Consider the following 20316-nt stretch of genomic DNA (forward strand, 5'->3'; position numbering starts at 1 on the left):
ATGAAAGAAAGGCTGAACAGCTAACAAATGTCAGGCAGTTCATAAAGAAGTGTTCTCTATATAAAAAAAATAACTCCATTTGACATAAATATTGGGCATTTAACATGAACAAAAAACGATCTAAAAAGTGAAGTGAGCTGGGTTACTGTATAGCTCAGCTGGTTGAGTGGGCATCCCATGTAGTTCCCTGGCACAGCTGCTGCCTTCCAGTCCCGGCTGAGGGCAATGCTGCATGTCTCCCCCTACTCTCTCTGTCTCCTTCCCTGTCTACCAACTGTCAAATAGAGGCCTCTAGTGCCTAAAAAACCTTTAAAAAAATGAAGGAAAGTGAAAAAATGTTAAATGGACAGTACTGATAAAGTGCTTTTCTAGTCTAGTTGACCACTCAAAGTGCTTTCTGCACCATGAGCCTTATTCTCCCACGCTCAAACAGCAGTCTATACGATGTTACAGGCTGCACAGTGCTTTTTCTACCATACACATTCTCACAGCCAACGATGCATCAGAGGCAACGTGGGGTTCAGTGTCTGGACTAAAGACTTCCACGTGTGGTCCAGGGAGGGTGAGAGTTCACCCAAAGACCTTCATATTGGCAGCCAACTGCTTCTCCTGCAAACAGGGCCTCTCGTGCAAGGTTTTATATCCATCATTCTTATTTAGCATACAAATGTATGTATGTTTGATCATTTCAAATGAGAGACTAAATGTACTGCATTGGTTGATCTTTAAATTCTCATTAGTTTAAGAGGCCTTTGGTCATAAAGTCAAAATGCTGGATAAACCGGAGGATAAAAAAAGTCCTTACAAATTGTTGTGGAAGGGGCTTGAATATGCACATCATAATTCATGACCAGCCATCCAATAGGTTCTATGACATACTAAAACTACAAATTTAATAATCAACAAGTCCTCCAGTTAAAAAAAATCATATAGGTAATCTATTAATACCCTTAAATATGACTAGAAATGGCAGCCTAAATCCATTTCCAGTATCAGAAAAAGGCTTCTTTGTCATGATCAGTGAACATTTGACTTTTGAGAAGTCTGGTTGCTTTGGGTCACTAAAAGCCTATATTTAGATTATAAGACAGTGGTAAATGTTTGATGTGGCTTTGCAATACACAAACATACAAGCAGACAAAATGGAAAGTATATTCCACCCAAGGTGCCCAATATTTTCTGTTTTCTGTCTATCATCTTGGTCCACCCACGGAGGGACTTTACACATCAAATAGAGCAGAACAAGTCAATGACTTGTGTATCTATCAGTGTGTGTGTGTGTGTGTGTGTGTGTGTGTGTGTGTGTGCGTGTGTGTGTGTGTGTGTGTGTGTGTGGGTGGGTGTGTGTGTTAATGGGAGGGACACCTCCTAAAGGTTCCGCAGAAGTGTGTGTTTTGAGGGGACAAATAAATCAACTACAGCAGCCTCAGATTGAGCAGATTTAAGGATCACTGAAACATCCACATGTAAAAAGAAGCCTGCTTGATATTTTCATTGAATCGTCATTTGAACACATCCTGCCACCTGACAGCAGCACGCTGATGAAAGCCTTTCAGAGAGAACCTGAACAGGTTATGTCTTATTTGTGTGGACCTTTATTTGTCCTGCGTGTTTATTTCTCACGCCCCATTCTCCCGGCATCTACACACTTTGCTTTTCTTTTCCTAAGCTCTAAAAATATCTCTACAGGTCTATAGTTAACTCAACAGTGAACTAAATCGACTCTTTCCTAGAGCATAGTCAAATCCGACCGTCAGAAGTTTCCGAGCCCAGCAGCCTATCGCACCCAGAGGAGTAAATTCCACTCATCTGGCCGCTTCATTTGGTTGTGGTTATGCCTTTGTCTCTCTCAGCTCGGTAAAACTCGTCACTTTCCGATTATCAAATTACGGAAAAGAACCCATATATGGAGCCGAGGAGGTGTTCCCTTTCGTACCGGATTCAACCTTTTATGGGTTCAGAAGCTCAACCGGAATTCCTCTTTTGATATCACAGCGCGGGTGGATACGAGATGCGCGATGGTTTATTACCAAAGAAAAAAAGTTTTTTTGGAAGAAAGACCAAAGGTTACAGCGACAGGCTGTAGTTTGTTACTGGTGTGAAGTTTGATGGGGAACTGTAGCAATCTGGCAGCCAGTGGAAACAGTTCTGTCTTATCGCGCATGGAACAGCGGGCTCTCCACTGACAAGTGATTCCCTTTGAAATCGTCACGGAGCTTCTCAGCCAATCACCATCAGGACCGTCTTTACTCTCATCACCCCTCCCACTCCAAATTTGGGTAATGACGTAGTGTGCGTATTGATAAAGGTTCCCCATATATACATAGTTGTGTGAGGGGCCCCGCTCCCGTTACTTTACTCTAACTTTGTCAGCAGAGCGCATGAAGCGCAGCAGAGACGCGGAGCGCCTCCTCTCCCGCAGATAACCACCGACAGAGACATGCAGTGACAACTCCAACCTGCCGGCTTTCACATTCTGATCAGTCAGTAGTTTGAGGAGAAGAATAGAAAGAAAAAGAAAGACGTGCACACACCTAAGTTCTGATTGTTCTCTGCACAATGACGGCTAAAACTCTGGAGAAAGTGCCGGTGAATCTCGGGGGGTTCGTGCATCCTGGAGCGGAAAGCGTGTACTCCGTGGATGATATCGCCTCCAGCTTGCCGACCTCAGTGGCTATCTTCCCCAACACCGATTTAGGAGCGCATTACGAACAGATCAATATGGCAGCAGGTAAGGTGGTCGTCTGTTGTATGTGTACTTATCAATATAAAGTTGTAGCTGTTTATCAATCATTAAAGAATGTTCTGCTTTAAATCACCACAGTGCAGAAACAAAGTTAGCGTAAATAAGCTTCATCAAAAGCCTGAGACAGAGAGATTAAAGAGATGCGCTGACTCTGTCAGTGAAAGTTCTCTTTTCTCTTCTCTTCTTCGTAGTGAGCACAGCTTTATGATTCATGTCCTTTCCTCCCGCAGATGGCTTGCTGGGCGCTGACATGAGCGCAGACAAACGCTCAGTGGACCTTTCCTCCTACTCTGGCGGCTTCTCTCAGCCCGCATCCCATCGGAACCAGACCTTCACATACATGGGAAAGTTCTCCATCGACTCCCAGTATCCCGGTAACTGGAACCCCGAGGGGGTCATCAACATCGTTTCGGGCATCTTCAACGTGGCCCAGCCGCCTCCTCCTCCTCCCTCCTCCTCAGCGTCTTCCTCTCCGGCCTCATCAGGGTCTCCACATCACTTTTCCAGCGGAAATCTGAGCTGCACCATGGCGGCTCAGAGCCAGGCAGACATAGATCACCCCCATCACCTGTACTCCCCCCCGCCTCCGTACTCTTCATCTGGCTGCGGGGAGATGTACCAGGATCCCTCCGCGTTTCTGTCCACCTCCACCTGCCCAATAGGCTCCTATCCTCCACCCTCATATTCTTCCCCTAAGCAGCCAGGTGGCTCAGAAGGGCCGGGGCTTTTCCCCATCATTCCCGACTATTCGGGCTTCTTCCAGCCAGCTTGTCAGCGCGACATGCACACAGCAAGTATCCAGGATCGGAAACCGTTCGTCCCATGTCCGCTGGATCCGTTCCGTGTCCCTCCACCCTTGACCCCACTGAACACTATCCGGAACTTTACGTTAGGAGGTCCAAGTGCTGGTGGCCCGGAAGGAGGACCACCGAGGCTCCCCTCTGCCTACAGCCCACAAAACTTGCCTCTGAGGCCGATCCTGCGGCCAAGAAAATATCCGAACCGACCCAGCAAAACGCCCATCCACGAGCGGCCGTACCCCTGTCCGGCGGAGGGCTGCGACCGGCGGTTCTCACGCTCAGACGAACTGACCAGGCACATCCGTATTCACACTGGACACAAACCTTTCCAATGTCGGATTTGCATGCGCAACTTTAGCCGCAGCGACCACCTCACCACGCACATCCGCACGCACACTGGAGAGAAGCCGTTTGCCTGCGATTTCTGCGGCCGCAAGTTTGCTCGGAGTGACGAGAGGAAAAGACACACTAAAATCCACCTGAGGCAGAAGGAGAGGAAGTCCTCCACGGTCTCCTCTTCGTCCTCCTCTTCGTCCACCAGCTCCGTGTTGGAGCGTCAGTCGGGCTGCATTAGTGCGACCAACGGGATCTGTTCATAAGCTTCCCTGGAAAACTCTGCTCCCCTGGCAGCGCGACGCACACTAATCCCTGACATGTAAGAACTCAGATAATCACCGTGAAACCGCTGAGAACTGAACTTAGCAGACTAATCCACAGGATGGTGAGAAATGAACAACTTCTGTGCAGTCCTGCGCTATTACGCACACTCATTGGTTCCTGCTGCAGAACGTATTGAAAGAATGCACTTTGCCCGCGCACTCTACCGAACATAAGAGTAAATCTAGCCATTAATTCAGAAGAACTTAACAGGGCGTTTGTAATGTATCTTGTAATGTGCGCGCAGCCCGCGCTGGTAGATGTGAAATAACTGCAATAACGTTTTACAGAAATAAAAATAGAGTTAAATTATTTGATTGACAAAGGTTTAATTTTAACCTATCTGTTTGTGACTGTATCTCCCCTCCAGTGCCTTGCTGTGTGTCCTTTGTACACTGACTGATCAAGGACGCTTCTAATGCAATGTAAATATGTCCTTTAATATGGGAACTTTGAAGACATTCTATTTTTGTACACATTTCGTCTCGTGTAACTCCGCTGTTGTGTTCCATGTGTAAAAAGGTGTAAATATGTTGAGCTCTTACCGACCTGATATGTTTGTTGTGACGTGTGTTTTGAACCTTATTAAATGTGTGCAGATGATAAACACAGTTTGGTTCATTCCAGCAGCCTAACAGGAATAACTGCTTTAATCTCAACCTCATCTCAATACTTGTTGATGTTGGAAATTTCAGGGTAAACCCCACGCTGCGTCACCAGTGGCATCTCTGACTCAGTTTTTACCCACTCACTTTTTATTTAGGTATCACATCAGGTGACTATCAAACAGTGATCTGGAAGCACATACATGCAAATACCCGCATTTTTCTTTTAGCTGGCAGGTCGCAACAGTCGGGATCAGTTTACACGGTCAGACTCCGCGGTTCTTAAGGCCAAATCAGTCATCACAGTAAAGCTCAAACCCGGCTCTCCATCTCACTCCGGCCGTTCCTTTAGGACGAACTTTACGGTTTAAAAGAAGCAACCCTGAATCAGAGATCTGCGCTGGTCTACTTTGTGAAAAGGAGAAATGCGGATGAAGCTGCCTACAGCGACAGAAATGATTTTAGAAAAATGTGCTGGCCTTATAGTCCATTCATTTATGTATTTATGTATCCGTTTATTTTAAAAGAACTTCCTGTCCTCTGACACATTCGATATATTTGGCAGGTTTTTTATATTCTTGGTTATTCATGTTCTCTTTCGGGTTTGTCGATGTGGAGACCTGAAGCTAAAAGGTTAAAAAAAATCCTATTTTTTCTTTTCTTTTTCCAGTTGCGTGTAGGAGAGGTTTTCCTTTTCTTTTTTTTTATTCTAATCACCATGCCGTGCTTCTCTTCGTGAGCTTTAACGCCTTAATCATCCATTACGCGAAGACTTGTATAAAAATCCTGCTAACTTAAAGAGACACCGTTTAAGAGAACCGAACAGAAAAACGCTCATTTAATGGAAAACCACCTTCTTCTTCCCATCGGAAGTTGTGTGTCCAAGCAAAGGCCTGCTTCAGCTGGGAGGACACTGATCAAAGCTGTGGACAATCATGTAGAAATGAAAGAAGGAATGTTCTCCTCTCATAAACTGCTTATGATGGGAATATAGAAAATACTTAAGCAACATCAGACATGATTACCCGTGGATTAAAACATATAGAAACAAATCTTTCTTTCTTTCTTTCTTTCTTTCTTTCTTTCTTTCTTTCTTTCTTTCTGAACAGATGGATGAGCAGGCCTCCTGACAAGCATTTTACAGCCACAGATTTGCCTAAATGCTCTAAAACTTGTGTGTGTGCTAGAGGAAAATGTTTTCTTTTCCCTTCTTCCCAAAGAAAGAGTGGCCCTCTGCAAACTGACCAAATAAAGATAATCCACTTAGGTCTTGATCATCCTGTACTTGCACCTTGGTGAACATGCACCCTAACCCCTGCACTCCCCTGTCCTCATCAGCAACTGTAGCACAATAATTTTTGTGACAATAAAACTGGAACTCAGAAACATTAAACCTCACACTTACTGAAGGTGGTTCAGGTGTATTCTGGGTTACTCAGTACTGAGTTCTGTTTCAGCTGCTCTCTGCTCCCTTTCAGAACTGCAGATATTATTTTCTACAACACATATTGTGTTCCCTTCCTTTCTTATATATGTGTTTGAATCCATTTGTAGCTATAACTACAGGATGATGAGGCTTTGGACTACAGTATTAAAAGTTGTGCCCGCAACAAACCTTGTAACCAGGAATGTGGGGTACATTTGAAAAAAAGAGTAAAATAAAAAAATACCTGTAAACAGCAGCTTAGGTGCCAAAATGAATTAAAAACTGTCCAGGCTTAAATTCTTTTCTATAGATAATCATATTATTTTTTTCTAAAATACAGGGTATTATAACTGGTGATAATAATTGATCAGACTTCATTTGGAAACACACTTAAGTTGTGGCAGATAAGTTGTACTTTGATATGAGGACGTTCACAGAAACCCTGAGCAGCTCTCAGTCGCTGCAGCCACACCACCACCGCGTCATGATCTGCAGTAAAGCTCAGAGCTAACTGACACGCAGAGACACACCGGATACATCACAGAACCATCATGGTTGCCATTTATTCATTAAACACCAACAATGTTCTCAAACACCAAAGTTCAAATTCATCACAATAACCGCCTCCTACAACTACATCACAAATGAAGAATTTGGACTTGAATTTAAAACTCCCATGAGTCTTTGTGCCAGCCAGCATGAAAGTGACTTCAGTCAAAGTCCTCCCCCAAATGTAATTTAACAACCTTTTTATAAAAAAATAAATAAATCTCAATTTCATTTAAATGAATGAAAATTTGATGATTATTCGCAGTTATAAGGGGTTTTTTGCATTACTTAACATTAGACATTTATTCAGAGTCCGTTTCTGTACTTCAGTTGATATATCGATATATTTGAAATATGGAAAATATATGTAAAATAAAAGAGAGACACTGTAGAATTACAATTTTTTTTTTACTGTAGAAAAGTTAGCTTTTAAATCAACTTAAGAATGTCTTTATATTTGGGGAATTTTTCAGGTTATTTGTGCATTTTGAGTAAAATATATGATTCTTTATTTAATTTTTATTTGATAACTTTAATGATGCATGAGACTATTTTGGTACAGAAAAAAAAGCAGGATGTCTGCCACAGCACTGGAACTTTCCAGTAGCTCAGGAAGAGGTGCAATCGTCCGTCAGTTAGAAGGTCATGATTTCATTCTAGGCTTCCCTGGACCACATGTTAAAGTATCTTTGGGCAAGGCACTGAGCCCCACATGTGTGATGCAGAAAAAGCAGTGCATTGCCTGTAACAGTGGACAGACTAAAATGGGCTGTATGAGTACTTGTGAATGTGTGTGAATCTAGTGTAAAAAATACTTTAAGTGGAACTAGACTCGAAAAGTGCTGTATAAGTACAGTCCATTTATCAGTTATTTACATATTAATAATATGATCCATACAGCCACCATGATCCATACAGCCACCATGATCCATACTGCCACCTTGATCCATACGGCCACCATGATCCATACGGCCACCGTGATCCATACGGCCACCGTGATCCATACAGCCACCGTGATCCATACAGCCACCATGATCCATACGGCCACCATTATCCATACAGCCACCATGATCCATACGGCCACCATTATCCATACAGCCACCATGATCCATACGGCCACCATGATCCATACGGCCACCGTGATCCATACAGTCACCGTGATCCATACAGCCACCATGATCCATACGGCCACCATGATCCATGCGGCCACCGTGATCCATACGGTCACCGTGATCCATACAGCCACCATGATCCATACTGCCACCTTGATGCATACAGCCACCATGATCCATACAGCCACCATGATCCATACGGCCACCATGATCCATGCGGCCACCGTGATCCATACGGTCACCGTGATCCATACAGCCACCATGATCCATACTGCCACCTTGATGCATACAGCCACCATGATCCATGCGGCCACCATGATCCATACAGCCACCATGATCCATGCGGCCACCATGATCCATACAGCCACCATGATCCATGCGGCCACCATGATCCATGCGGCCACCATGATCCATACTGCCACCTTGATCCATACGGCCACCATGATCCATACTGCCACCATGATCCATGTGGCCACCATGATCCATACAGCCACATTGATCCATGCGGCCACCATGATCCATACAGCCACATTGATCCATGCGGCCACCATGATCCATACAGCCACCGTGATCCATGCGGCCACCGTGATCCATGCGGCCACCGTGATCCATACTGCCACCGTGATCCATACAGCCACCTTGATCCATACGGCCACCGTGATCCATACGGCCACCGTGATCCATACAGCCACCATGATCCATACTGCCACCGTGATCCATACAGCCACCGTGATCCATACAGCCACCATGATCCATACGGCCACCATTATCCATACAGCCACCATGATCCATACGGCCACCATTATCCATACAGCCACCATGATCCATACGGCCACCATGATCCATACGGCCACCGTGATCCATACAGTCACCGTGATCCATACAGCCACCATGATCCATACGGCCACCATGATCCATGCGGCCACCGTGATCCATACAGCCACCATGATCCATACGGCCACCATTATCCATACAGCCACCATGATCCATACGGCCACCATTATCCATACAGCCACCATGATCCATACAGTCACCGTGATCCATACAGCCACCATGATCCATACGGCCACCATGATCCATACAGCCACCATGATCCATACTGCCACCTTGATGCATACAGCCACCATGATCCATACAGCCACCATGATCCATGCGGCCACCATGATCCATACAGCCACCATGATCCATGCGGCCACCATGATCCATGCGGCCACCATGATCCATACTGCCACCTTGATCCATACGGCCACCATGATCCATACTGCCACCATGATCCATGCGGCCACCATGATCCATACAGCCACATTGATCCATGCGGCCACCATGATCCATGCGGCCACCATGATCCATACTGCCACCTTGATCCATACGGCCACCATGATCCATACTGCCACCATGATCCATACTGCCACCATGATCCATACAGCCACCATGATCCATGCGGCCACCATGATCCATGCGGCCACCATGATCCATACTGCCACCTTGATCCATACGGCCACCATGATCCATACTGCCACCATGATCCATGCGGCCACCATGATCCATACAGCCACATTGATCCATGCGGCCACCATGATCCATGCGGCCACCATGATCCATACTGCCACCTTGATCCATGCGGCCACCATGATCCATACAGCCACATTGATCCATGCGGCCACCATGATCCATGCGGCCACCATGATCCATACTGCCACCTTGATCCATACGGCCACCATGATCCATACTGCCACCATGATCCATGCGGCCACCATGATCCATACAGCCACATTGATCCATGCGGCCACCATGATCCATACAGCCACCATGATCCATGCGGCCACCGTGATCCATGCGGCCACCGTGATCCATGCGGCCACCGTGATCCATACTGCCACCGTGATCCATACAGCCACCTTGATCCATACGGCCACCGTGATCCATACGGCCACCGTGATCCATACAGCCACCATGATCCATACGGCCACCATGATCCATACAGCCACCATGATCCATACGGCTACCGTGATCCATACGGCCACCGTGATCCATACAGCCACCATGATCCATACTGCCACCGTGATCCATACAGCCACCGTGATCCATACTGCCACCGTGATCCATACGGCCACCGTGATCCATACTGCCACCGTGATCCATACGGCCACCGTGATCCATACGGCCACCGTGATCCATACGGCCACCGTGATCCATACTGCCACCATTATCCATACTGCCACCGTGATCCATACGGCCACCATGATCCATACAGCCACCATGATCCATACTGCCACCGTGATCCATACGGCCACCATGATCCATACAGCCACCGTGATCCATACTGCCACCGTGATCCATACTGCCACCGTGATCCATACTGCCACCGTGATCCATACTGCCACCGTGATCCATACGGCCACCGTGATCCATACAGCCACCATGATCCATACTGCCACCGTGATCCATACGGCCACCGTGATCCATACAGCCACCGTGATCCATACAGCCACTGTTACGTCCACTTGGTGACCCAGTCAGCAGACATTAACTCGACAACCAATGAAATCAAACAAGTCTCAGTGAAAGTGAACAACGTGGTTTATTAAAATAAAAAGACACACTGAAGTGGGGGAGGATAGGATAAAGAGATTGTGCCAAAACAAATTAAATTAATATAACAAAAGGAGGCCTACCTAAACTACCTCTGAAGAAAATAAAGTGCAAACAAAATGGCTAACTGGCTTCTCTAGCAAAAGAACATTACAGGAGTGGCACAACCAATAAACCTAGTGAGATAACAATTTTCACCTACGTGCATGAACAAATGTAAAGGGTACCCCAACTTACCTAGACCCAAAACCTCCCACCACATACAGTCCAAATTAAGAGTCAGAGACACTACTTAGCCAGATGAGGACAGCAACAAGCACAAGCAAAAACCAAAAAGGGACCAAAGGTCTGGGATGTCCTCCATTTTAAGGCCTCTCCCTTGTCACCATAGGCGAGCTGGGGAGGTAGAGGGCCAATGAGCAGCCGAGCCTGCTTGCACAGGTGAACAGCATTTCTGCTGTAAGCACCTAAAAGACACAGGGGAGGGGGGAGAGACACAGACACAGACACAGACACAACAAACACACTCACACATACATGCCTGGCATGTAACAGCCACCATGATCCATACGGCCACATGGGCTCAGGAGGAGCTGGGAGAACCATTTCCACTCAACACGGTCCATGGCCGCATCCAGAAATGTGAGCTGAAGCTGCCCCACACCAGGAGGAAGCCATATATCAGCTCTGTGCAGAAACACGGCCCAGTTCTCTGGAGCCCAGCTCGTCTCAGATGGACAGAAAGACAGTGGACACGTGTTCTGTGGGCAGATGAGTCCACCTTTCAGCTGCTTCTGGGACAAACTGCAGAGAAAGAGCATCCAGGCTGTTCTCAGAGAAAGATCTAAAGCAAGCGTCTGTGATGGTGTGGGGGGGCATCATGAAGAGGAGAACCAGACAACAACAACCAGGGACTGATGATGATTCTGAACTGTGTTGGAGTGCGGGAGAACTGTTGGTCCAGATGAAGATCTTTTTCTGCTTGTTGTCTTTTTGAAGAATTTTGTTTGAATTTGATTATTTTTGGCGGTCAATGTCAGAGTCTTTCAGTTTTAAAAATCTGATTGCACTAAGAGCAAACTTAACATTCTATTTTCTTCAACAGGAAATAAATTATTAGTTTGTGGTCAACAAATTAGGTATGATGCGACTGACTGGTTGATTCATAACTTAGTCCCTGTTAATAACTAAGGATGATCACTGGACCGTTTGTCTCTGTGATGGTTCCAGTAGGTATCTGCTGCATTCACATCTTTTAGGAGACTTTCAGAAGGTACTTTGTCTCTTAGCCTTTGGCAAAGGGCTAGCAGGCTCCAGGTATCCAGGTTATTCATTATCTTCCATCTGAAGTCAGCTGCCCTTGTGTTAAAGCTATCAGGGCTTTCCAATGGGGCTTGGTACCCATTGTCAGGTGGGGATGATGATGAATCCCCTGACCTGTTGCCGTCACATCTTTGTTGTACCTGATCAATCTCTAGTTGTTTCCTAACATAGTTTAGATGTTGGGTTGGGAAATATCCCACATTGGTCCCACATCCTCTGCATATATCCCTTCTCTCTGGGATTGCTGGAACAGTAGCATTCCAGCAATGTGAGAGTGTCCGCTCTATTCCATGAATGTCTTGTTCCAGGAACCCTTTCCATCATTATGTACTGGTCTCCCAACAGCTGACACACACCTTATCGATCTAAGTGACGTCCAGCCAGCATGGCTTCAGTTCGAAGTTTCTCGCTCGCATTAATATCCCACTTCCGCAAAGTGGTATCGTCTCTGCCCTTGGTACATGAGCTCATGAGTTTGATTCCCGGTCAGGGCATGCCTCCAGCAACTGCAGGGATGGCAGTGAAGAGGAGGCTAAATGGGATCTGTGGCAGGATGGTGGTGGAAGGGGGATGCAACCATACAACACTTAAATAGTATGTTACAGCAGCAGAAAGTTTTCAAATTTGACCAAAGTAAGACAACCACATCAGGGTCTCACTTAGCTTTTGTGATGTCAGAGATTGTAAATCAGTATCATAATCATGAAGGTAATCTACCAGATTAAACTTCAGCTAAGCATCCATAATGGGATTGAGTATTTTTCAGCATATGCAGGCATCAATCTATTTTACCTGCAGTGTAATTGAACGTGTTGTATGTCTTTGGACTGTTGAAAGACACTGGAGCAGCAGAGGAAAACCCACAGAAGGACACACAGGTCCGGGTCCAGGTGACAGTCATCTGCATCTGCATCTGCATCTGCATCTGCATCCGGCTTCTCCAGGTCACTTGTCAAATTGCCTCCTGATGCAACCATCGGTGTATGCATGTAGTATGGAAACACGTACCTGCGCAGATTTAAACCTGCCAGACTACTTTCAGATGAAAGGTAATTAATAACTGAAGCTGTGCATGATCTTTATTTGAAACTCAGGAATGATACAGATGAGGATCCCAGTCCGCTTTATTGTTCTTCATACATTCAAGTTTAAACTAACATAGTTACTGTTGACATCCAGACGTGTGTGGGGTCACATGCAGGCCAAACAACAGTCAGAGTATAAGCTCAGATAGCATACAGTAACATGACAGGAGTTTTCAACTGGAAAAGCTCGACAGTAGAAAAGAAAAGGTGCTGCTTTTACATCATCACCACGTCCAACATCTCTAACACGGCTTCCATCTCTAATACTTGTATCCAATTAAGGGCTTTCACTTCATCTTTAATACACGTCTTATATACACACATCAGATTATGCTGTATGTGCTAAATACAGGCTTGATTTGAAGGTTCTTTTAGTCGTTTATAAATGTGTAAATGTTTGGGCCTTCTTATCTATCTGATCTGCTTTTAAATTATGAGCCCTCGCGGACTCTGAGGTCCTCTGGTACCGGCCTTTTAGTTGTTCCTAAAGTTCGAACTCAAACTTATGGTGAGACGTCGTTCTACTATTATGGACCTCATCTGTGGAACAGCCTGCCAGAGAAGCTCAGGGCTGCAGAGAATGTTGATGTTTTTAAAAAGAGGTTAAAGACCTACCTTTTTAGTTTAGCTTACACCTGGATTTCATTTCATTCATTTATTACATATATATTTGTTTGTTTTGGTTTAGTTTACTTTTATCTATTCATCCATTATTTTAAATATTTATCTTTGAATTATTTTATTATATACTTATTATACACTTATTTATCCAGGGTTTTTCCTCATGGGGATCTTCCACACCGGGGACTATGCCGGCTCGGTCTGTGGGATCATTGCAGTGGGGATGGCCCTGGTTCAGGGGAGGCTGGGGGATCCTGCAATGCAGCCCTGGCTGTGGTGTGGACGCCCGCCTGCCCTGATCTGGGCGGTTCCCCGTGGTGGCGGTCATTGGTGGGCTGGCTCCCAGCTGGGGGGGGGGAATATGTGTGCAGTGTGGTTGTCGGTGTGATGTTGTTTTTTGAGTTTCTGCATGAATTGATTTGATTATGTAAAGCACTTTGTGCTGCTACTTTAGAATGAAAAGTGCTACAGAAATAAAGTTTGATTTGATTTGATGAATACAGAAACTCTGGATTGAGTGGCATGAGGTGAAGTGGCTGTCTGATACATCACAGGACGTCACCTTTATGTCACCGACCTTTCAGAGACCATGTTATCTACAATACTTTGAGGGCATGAAAAGAAAACTAAGCATGTATATTGTAGTGTGTGCACTTTGGAAGAAGAAACGAGTGTCTATAATAGAAATAAGTATACAAATATTAGCAAATAAGGCAGGTAGGACTTAAGTTCCAGGCTTAGGCGTAAAAACGTGTCACAATGTCACGGTCTTCTGCAGCAAAGGTAACATGGAAAAAGCCTTCCAAGCCCCACAGAACACAGCAGAGTGTCTAATTATGCCCCGTTACTCACACGGTTGGGCTGATAACATTCATATGTGTAGAAGGCAACTTAATGGTCCCAAGAAAACTACCAAATAAGGAACGCAAAGTCCTGCTTTCCTTCTCCAAGCCTCTGCTCTGATGTAGTGTCCTTGAACAAAGCTTCCATCCTCCTGACATCCAGGTAACAATAACTCAAATATTTGGCTTTCCCACGGAAATGTCATGTCTGTCATCCACCGCAGCGACTCAGACGGAGACTGCAGGGCCCGGGTAAGCCTCCCCACCACACCAGAAGTCCTCTGGCTGCGGGACTTCTAGCAGCCATGCCTCCTCTTCTTTCTCCCCCTTCTCTCCCAGCTGCTCTGGGTTGCATTTTGCATCTGTTCCTTCCTCTGCTACAGTTTCCAGGACTTTGTAATAGTGACAGTCCCGCCCGTCATCTGGATTATAAGGAGGTGCCAGGATATCCAGGAAAGCAGCGGGGCCCTCCACCGCGTCGACCTGGTGCAGGTTATCCCGTACAGGAGTGAGGAGGCACGGCCCGCTGTTCTCTGAGTACTCGGTGGCTGAGCGGAGCACAGAGCGCCACACGGAGGCCATCTGCAGCGGTGCTAAGGGGGGCTCAAAGTGAGGTGGGACTCCGCTCACAGTTAGCCTGTCCTCCAGCTTGTCAAAACATCGGACATTCACCTTCCCATAGAGAACCTGGACAAAAGACAGGGACGGGTCAGGAAAAGGAGGGAACCATAGCAGTGGAGCAACACTTTCCTACTTTCACCATCCTCTGTGATTCCACCTGAGCATCGCAGGTGGCACTGCAGTCAGCAGGCGTGGGTTGGAATTCCTGCCTGCTCAGGTAATCCATGGGCTCACATCAGAAATACATTTCTATTCTCTGCTGTTTATCCCTTTGTTTTTTGCAGATAATCTGTAGCTTTAAAGCTGCGGTCGGCAACTTTTTTTTAGTCATATTAGCTTGAACTGTCATGGGATTCTGGAAGTAGAATATTAAATAGGCTGTTTAGGAAAAATCCCGAATTCTGTAGCTCCCTCTGAAGCCTGTAATCATGCTTGCAAAAATCGAGCGCTCCCGGCTGTTTTTAACCAATCACGTTAGGTTTATTATTTATCTATTATCTGAGTGTGGGTCTGCCCCAACTTGTGTGCGCGCACACTGGTGTGAACTCACGTGCACAACCTCGTCCACAGAGGGGGAGGGGTAGAGGTAGAGGTTGGGGGAGGGACCTGAAAGTTGTATCAGTTCGAATTTTCCGACTTTAGACTCGGAATTTTGAAAACCTGCCGACGGCAGCTTTAAAGCATGTTGCTGTAGTTTTTGTGATAAGGCAAACACAGGAAGCAAAAAGCTGGGCGTGAAACTCCAGCGCACCAGTCACCTAAATGGACTTTGCCCAACTGCTGTGCCTCCTCTGCTCAGGGAAGACGATGCAAAGCCTGTTACGCTTTAACGAGGGAAAACATGCCCAGATGCATTCAAAACTTACTGTATCACCAGCTTTGTGACAAATATCAGGCTGAAATGACTGTATAAAGAAAAGCATCAGTACCTGAGAGGTTTTGGAGGTGTGAAAATCTTCAACAACTGAAGTTAAGAGTGCTGAGCCACAGTGTCTTAAGGCCCTGGCACTCCTGCAGGCTTCATGCAGGCTTTGCATCTCTATCAGCCCCCTGGTCACATGAGGTCAGGCCTAATGAGACTGAAAACAGCACCAGTATGAACCCCCACCACTGATGGATCGGTGACCTGATGGCCTTACATCTTAATCTGACGTATGATCTCCTTTTAGGGAGACTCTTCCAGATGGTCTCTCCCCACGTCTCCCTGCACCATTAGTAAGTGCTGCATTACTTTCTAATGATAGTTTCCTATATGCCAGTGTTGAAACCTCTCCTCTAACACCACACTGAAGCTCTATTAAAACAGATTGAACTCTATTTTTGCAAACACAGCATCCTTGTTATGCTACCGTTGCTCACTTGTGCCCTTTCATACAAACCAAACAGAGGCGGCTCAGCTCCACTTCGGTGTTTGCATCCAGATAGCATTCCCACCATGCTGGATCTGAAGAGCAACAGCAGTGTGGATGCAGGGTGCCCCGTTCTGTCCCCCCTTACACATCCTGATGGATCTGGCCCTGTGACCACCTCTGCTTTCAGTCTCCAGACTTTACAAACAGAACAGCAAGACCACATGAAGGCCCAGCGTGAAAGGGCTAAATTTGATGAAACAGCAGTTTTTCATATCCCAGGTCTAAAAGATCGAGAATAAGATTAGTATCCTGTTGGCTACATTATCTGATTTCTATCCAGAGTGACACCATCCTTGTGATGGGAGAATGCTACATCTCATAAGCACACCTGATTTATGTAGCATGCTGAATGTATGCACATCCTATCAAACAAGTCAAACGCCTTTTGGTTTCTAACCAACTTTAAATACTAAAGTTATCAAAATTGTTGCCAAATGATTAATTTAGTGTTTAATCAATTAATCTTATCTGATCTGGGACCCCCTAACTGCCTCCAGGACCATGGGTCCTATGACACCGGGGCGGGTGGACATGGTGGCTCCACCACGCTGACAAAGAGACATGACATTATGATGTTGGCACAACTTAGGCAAAGATGGACCATGACATGCCAGGAGTGTTTGCTCTGCACAGCAGCTGTTTTACTGTGGACCAACAGAAAATAGGTCCTGCTGACCTGCTGGAGCCAGCCTAAAAGGGTCCCAGTTATGAGCCCCACTACAGAACAGAGGAGCCCAGACTGTACGAGGTGTGACGTAAACAAAGTTAAAGACCTTCAGCATCCCGTTCATGCCCGGGTGGTCGTGCAGCGGTATGGAGGCGCCGGTTCTCAGCAGAAACACCCCCATGCTGAACAGCCCAGTCTCGCAGATGTGCATGTAGGTGACAGGGGGACTGTGGAGCCCCGCCGCCCCGGAGCTCGGCTTGTTGTTCCTGGGAGCAATTTTCAGGTCAGCAGCCCTCACGGCGGTCACTAAGGAGATTAATTCATGCAGCCTGTCCGCAGTGGCTTTACTGTCCCCGTTGGCCGAAGACGCCAAGTCTTTAAATGTGATATTTGCTTGCTTGGCTATTTTCTGAATAAGAGGAGTTTTGTTGTCCCGCGGCATTCTGGCGGAAGAAAAAACACTAACGGTTTATCGGTGTGTCTTTGGCAAGGGTCCGACCACAAAAAAACTTGTAAAACGGCTTTCAGATGGCACCAGATGTCCTGTAAAGTTAGTCGGTCCAAGTTAAATAAAAGACAATATTGCGACTATTATCGAAACAAAAGACAGTTCATGATTCTAATGTGTAATTTCACCGCCAAATACTAGCCTCCCACCACTCATTTTCCACCGTCTCGCCTCTTTTTTCCTTCACACTCACGGAGTCTGCGCACAAAACCAAACGCCACATGGTATATGTAGTCCAGTTAGAAAATAGTACTTTCACCCTAACCATGGCAGCCTGAGGAGTGAGTCAGTGTTTAATCTGATCATATTTCATAGACATACGTTTGTTGTGTTGCTGGGTTAATTGATATCCTGGTACATCCAAAACCACAATACCGTAAACCAGCATTTCATTGACACTTCATTTCCCAGAAGTCCTGGGGATGCAACACAGTTTCAGAGGGGAAGGCCAGATAGGCCACTGAACTCTCCGCTGTGATGATCGACATCATATCCTCCATCACTACTTATCCACACAGTTTAACTCATACAAACATCTTTCATCTAAATTATTTGGAAATTGCTTCTTTATTTGATGGAATTAGGATTTCAGACTACAGATAGACCGTGTGTTGCTCAAAGTGCCTGTTGAAGCTTTCAACACAAGCAGCATGAACTCACAGATAAAACACGACAGTACAAAGATGTGCATGTCCAGACTTTGTGTAGTTTTTTTTATGCTGTGTTGATCCATTTGGTTCTGAAGAATCCAATGTTTAACTGTTTGAGCAGACATGTGGTACCATGGTTGGTGTGAAAATGACAATGCATAATAAGAGAAAAGTGACGCATAGTAGAGACAGCACCATGACCTGCAATTGCTTCGCTGGTTGGGCATCAAAGTGCAGTCCAACACAGTCCTAATGTGTTGGACTGTGACCCTAAACATTAAAGTTAATTCACGGAACAGCACAGAGTGCTGTGAAAACCCAGACTTTAACTCTAAAGATATGTGACATCGCCCTCAAGAAAGAAGTTCCCACCAGACCTAATCGTCTGACGGAGCTAAAACAATTCAGTGACAAATACAATTCCCTCTGTACATTGTGCAGATCTGGGGTCCGTTTCACATAGCAGGTTCAACAAACTCTGAGTCTACTCCTGAACTCTGAGTTGATCTACTCTGAGATAGAAAACTCTGAGTTTTCGGTTCCAGAAATGCTGATTTGAGTGAGTTTAGTCAACTCTGAGTAGGTTCATCTTTCAGTTTGGCGCGTGCACCACAACTTTAAAAAGCCAGCATCAATGGAGCCCTGATTCGACGAGTCACCATGGCAACGGGGAAGAGGAGGGGCTACGTTTTTCACCAACCTGGAATTCAAAATCTTAATGCGCTCATACGGCGAGTTTCAACACATTTTTAGAAAGAAGTGCAACACCGCTGCAGCAACAAAAGTGTAAGTTTAAATGTAGTCCTTTGCAATCACAATAATATTACAGGGAAACTGCTTGAATGGTAGCCCATTCATTTATTTCATTTAGGTGCAATCCCGCGGGGGAGAAGCGCTCTTGGCAGCAGCTTAAGATGAAATATAAAAACATTGTTCAAACAGGTGAGACCTCGGCATGGAGGTACCTCATTTTGATCATGTTTTACACTGTAAAGTAAATATTAAGTGGCTATTTGACTGTGCAGTTATTTTATCCCCAACATAATGCTGTTCTCACACATAAATGTCTTCTCATCTACATCATGTTCTGTTAAATAATTAAGCCTATTTAAACTAACACAGACTTCTACTGAGCCAACAGAAAGAAGGCAGATGCCTGTAAAACAGGTGGTGGCCAGCACCGCCACCTCTAACGGAGGAAGAGGAGCTGGCCCTAAGCAGAATATTGGAAGGCCAGTGGCTGAGGGAATCCACCCCCAAGAGACAAGTTTCTTAATAAAATATAATAGGCCTATAAATATCTTTTTTAAGCCTATTCATACAAATATTTATTTGTCTTTTATGTCTTCTTTTCTTTTGTACCAACAAAATTCTGATGGTGCCGCTCAAAAAGATAATTGTCTGTAAATGCTAAAACATCTATGATAACCATCTCCCAATGAATATTTATTTCTCTGCGCAGTAATGCTGCACCTTCATCCACGGGATCGTTGTCAAAAGGACATGTTGGTGAAAAAAGTCGCCTCCTGCTGTGCCTGATGGACTTCTAGAAGTAGAAGAACTCGCTCTGCTGACTGAATGAATGAGGAAATCAAATGGCATGTGTGGCTGAAAGAGGGCGGAGACAGAGAGAAACTCCAGGTTTCTTGAATAAAACCTGGTTCCGACCAGGTTAGGTTCATAGAGTCTGTTACTACGGTAACTGACCGAAAGGTTAAGTTACCTCCCTTTGTGAAACAGAAAACTCAGAGTTTCCCTCATTTCAGGGTTAATAAACTCAGAGTTTTCACTAAACCTGCTTTGTGAAACGGACCTCTGATCTGCAGCTTAGATCAAGTTTGTTATCAGGGGAGATTTTCTGTTGCAAACTTATTTGTAGAATTAGCACTGTGAATGTTATCAGAAGAGTAGACGAGCTTGGAAAGGCTTGTGGTTAGGTTGCTTTCACTGAAGGAAAACAGGGGTTAGTGATGACGTCACAGCTAATAATGTATCCGATATGTACTCCAGGGCTGACAACCAGGTAGTCCAAAAACAGTGATCAGTATTTCTGACCTGTATGTCAGACTTACAGTTTGGGGTAAGCAAGGAGGCAAGGTC

At 45.6% G+C, this 20316-nt stretch overlaps 2 protein-coding genes across 2 annotated transcripts; one reads left to right on the forward strand and one right to left on the reverse strand.

Moving 5' to 3' along the window:
- Positions 1–2352: 2352 nt before the first annotated feature.
- Positions 2353–4810, forward strand: egr2b (early growth response 2b). The gene is made up of 2 exons (XM_075457154.1): positions 2353–2731; positions 2977–4810. Exons 1-2 carry the CDS (start codon positions 2560–2562, stop codon positions 4143–4145), a joined length of 1341 nt encoding a protein of 446 aa, XP_075313269.1. The 5' UTR covers positions 2353–2559; the 3' UTR covers positions 4146–4810.
- An 8106-nt stretch (positions 4811–12916) lies between these two features.
- On the reverse strand, positions 12917–17742 carry adoa (2-aminoethanethiol (cysteamine) dioxygenase a). Its single transcript, XM_075457875.1, has 2 exons — positions 17165–17742; positions 12917–15045 (listed from the first exon to the last, which is right to left on the reverse strand). Exons 1-2 carry the CDS (start codon positions 17498–17500, stop codon positions 14587–14589), a joined length of 795 nt encoding a protein of 264 aa, XP_075313990.1. The 5' UTR covers positions 17501–17742; the 3' UTR covers positions 12917–14586.
- Between the last annotated feature and the right edge of the window lie 2574 nt (positions 17743–20316).

Source organism: Odontesthes bonariensis, chromosome 23 (genome assembly GCF_027942865.1).
Source record: "Odontesthes bonariensis isolate fOdoBon6 chromosome 23, fOdoBon6.hap1, whole genome shotgun sequence".
Classification (NCBI taxonomy): Eukaryota; Metazoa; Chordata; class Actinopteri; order Atheriniformes; family Atherinopsidae; genus Odontesthes; species Odontesthes bonariensis.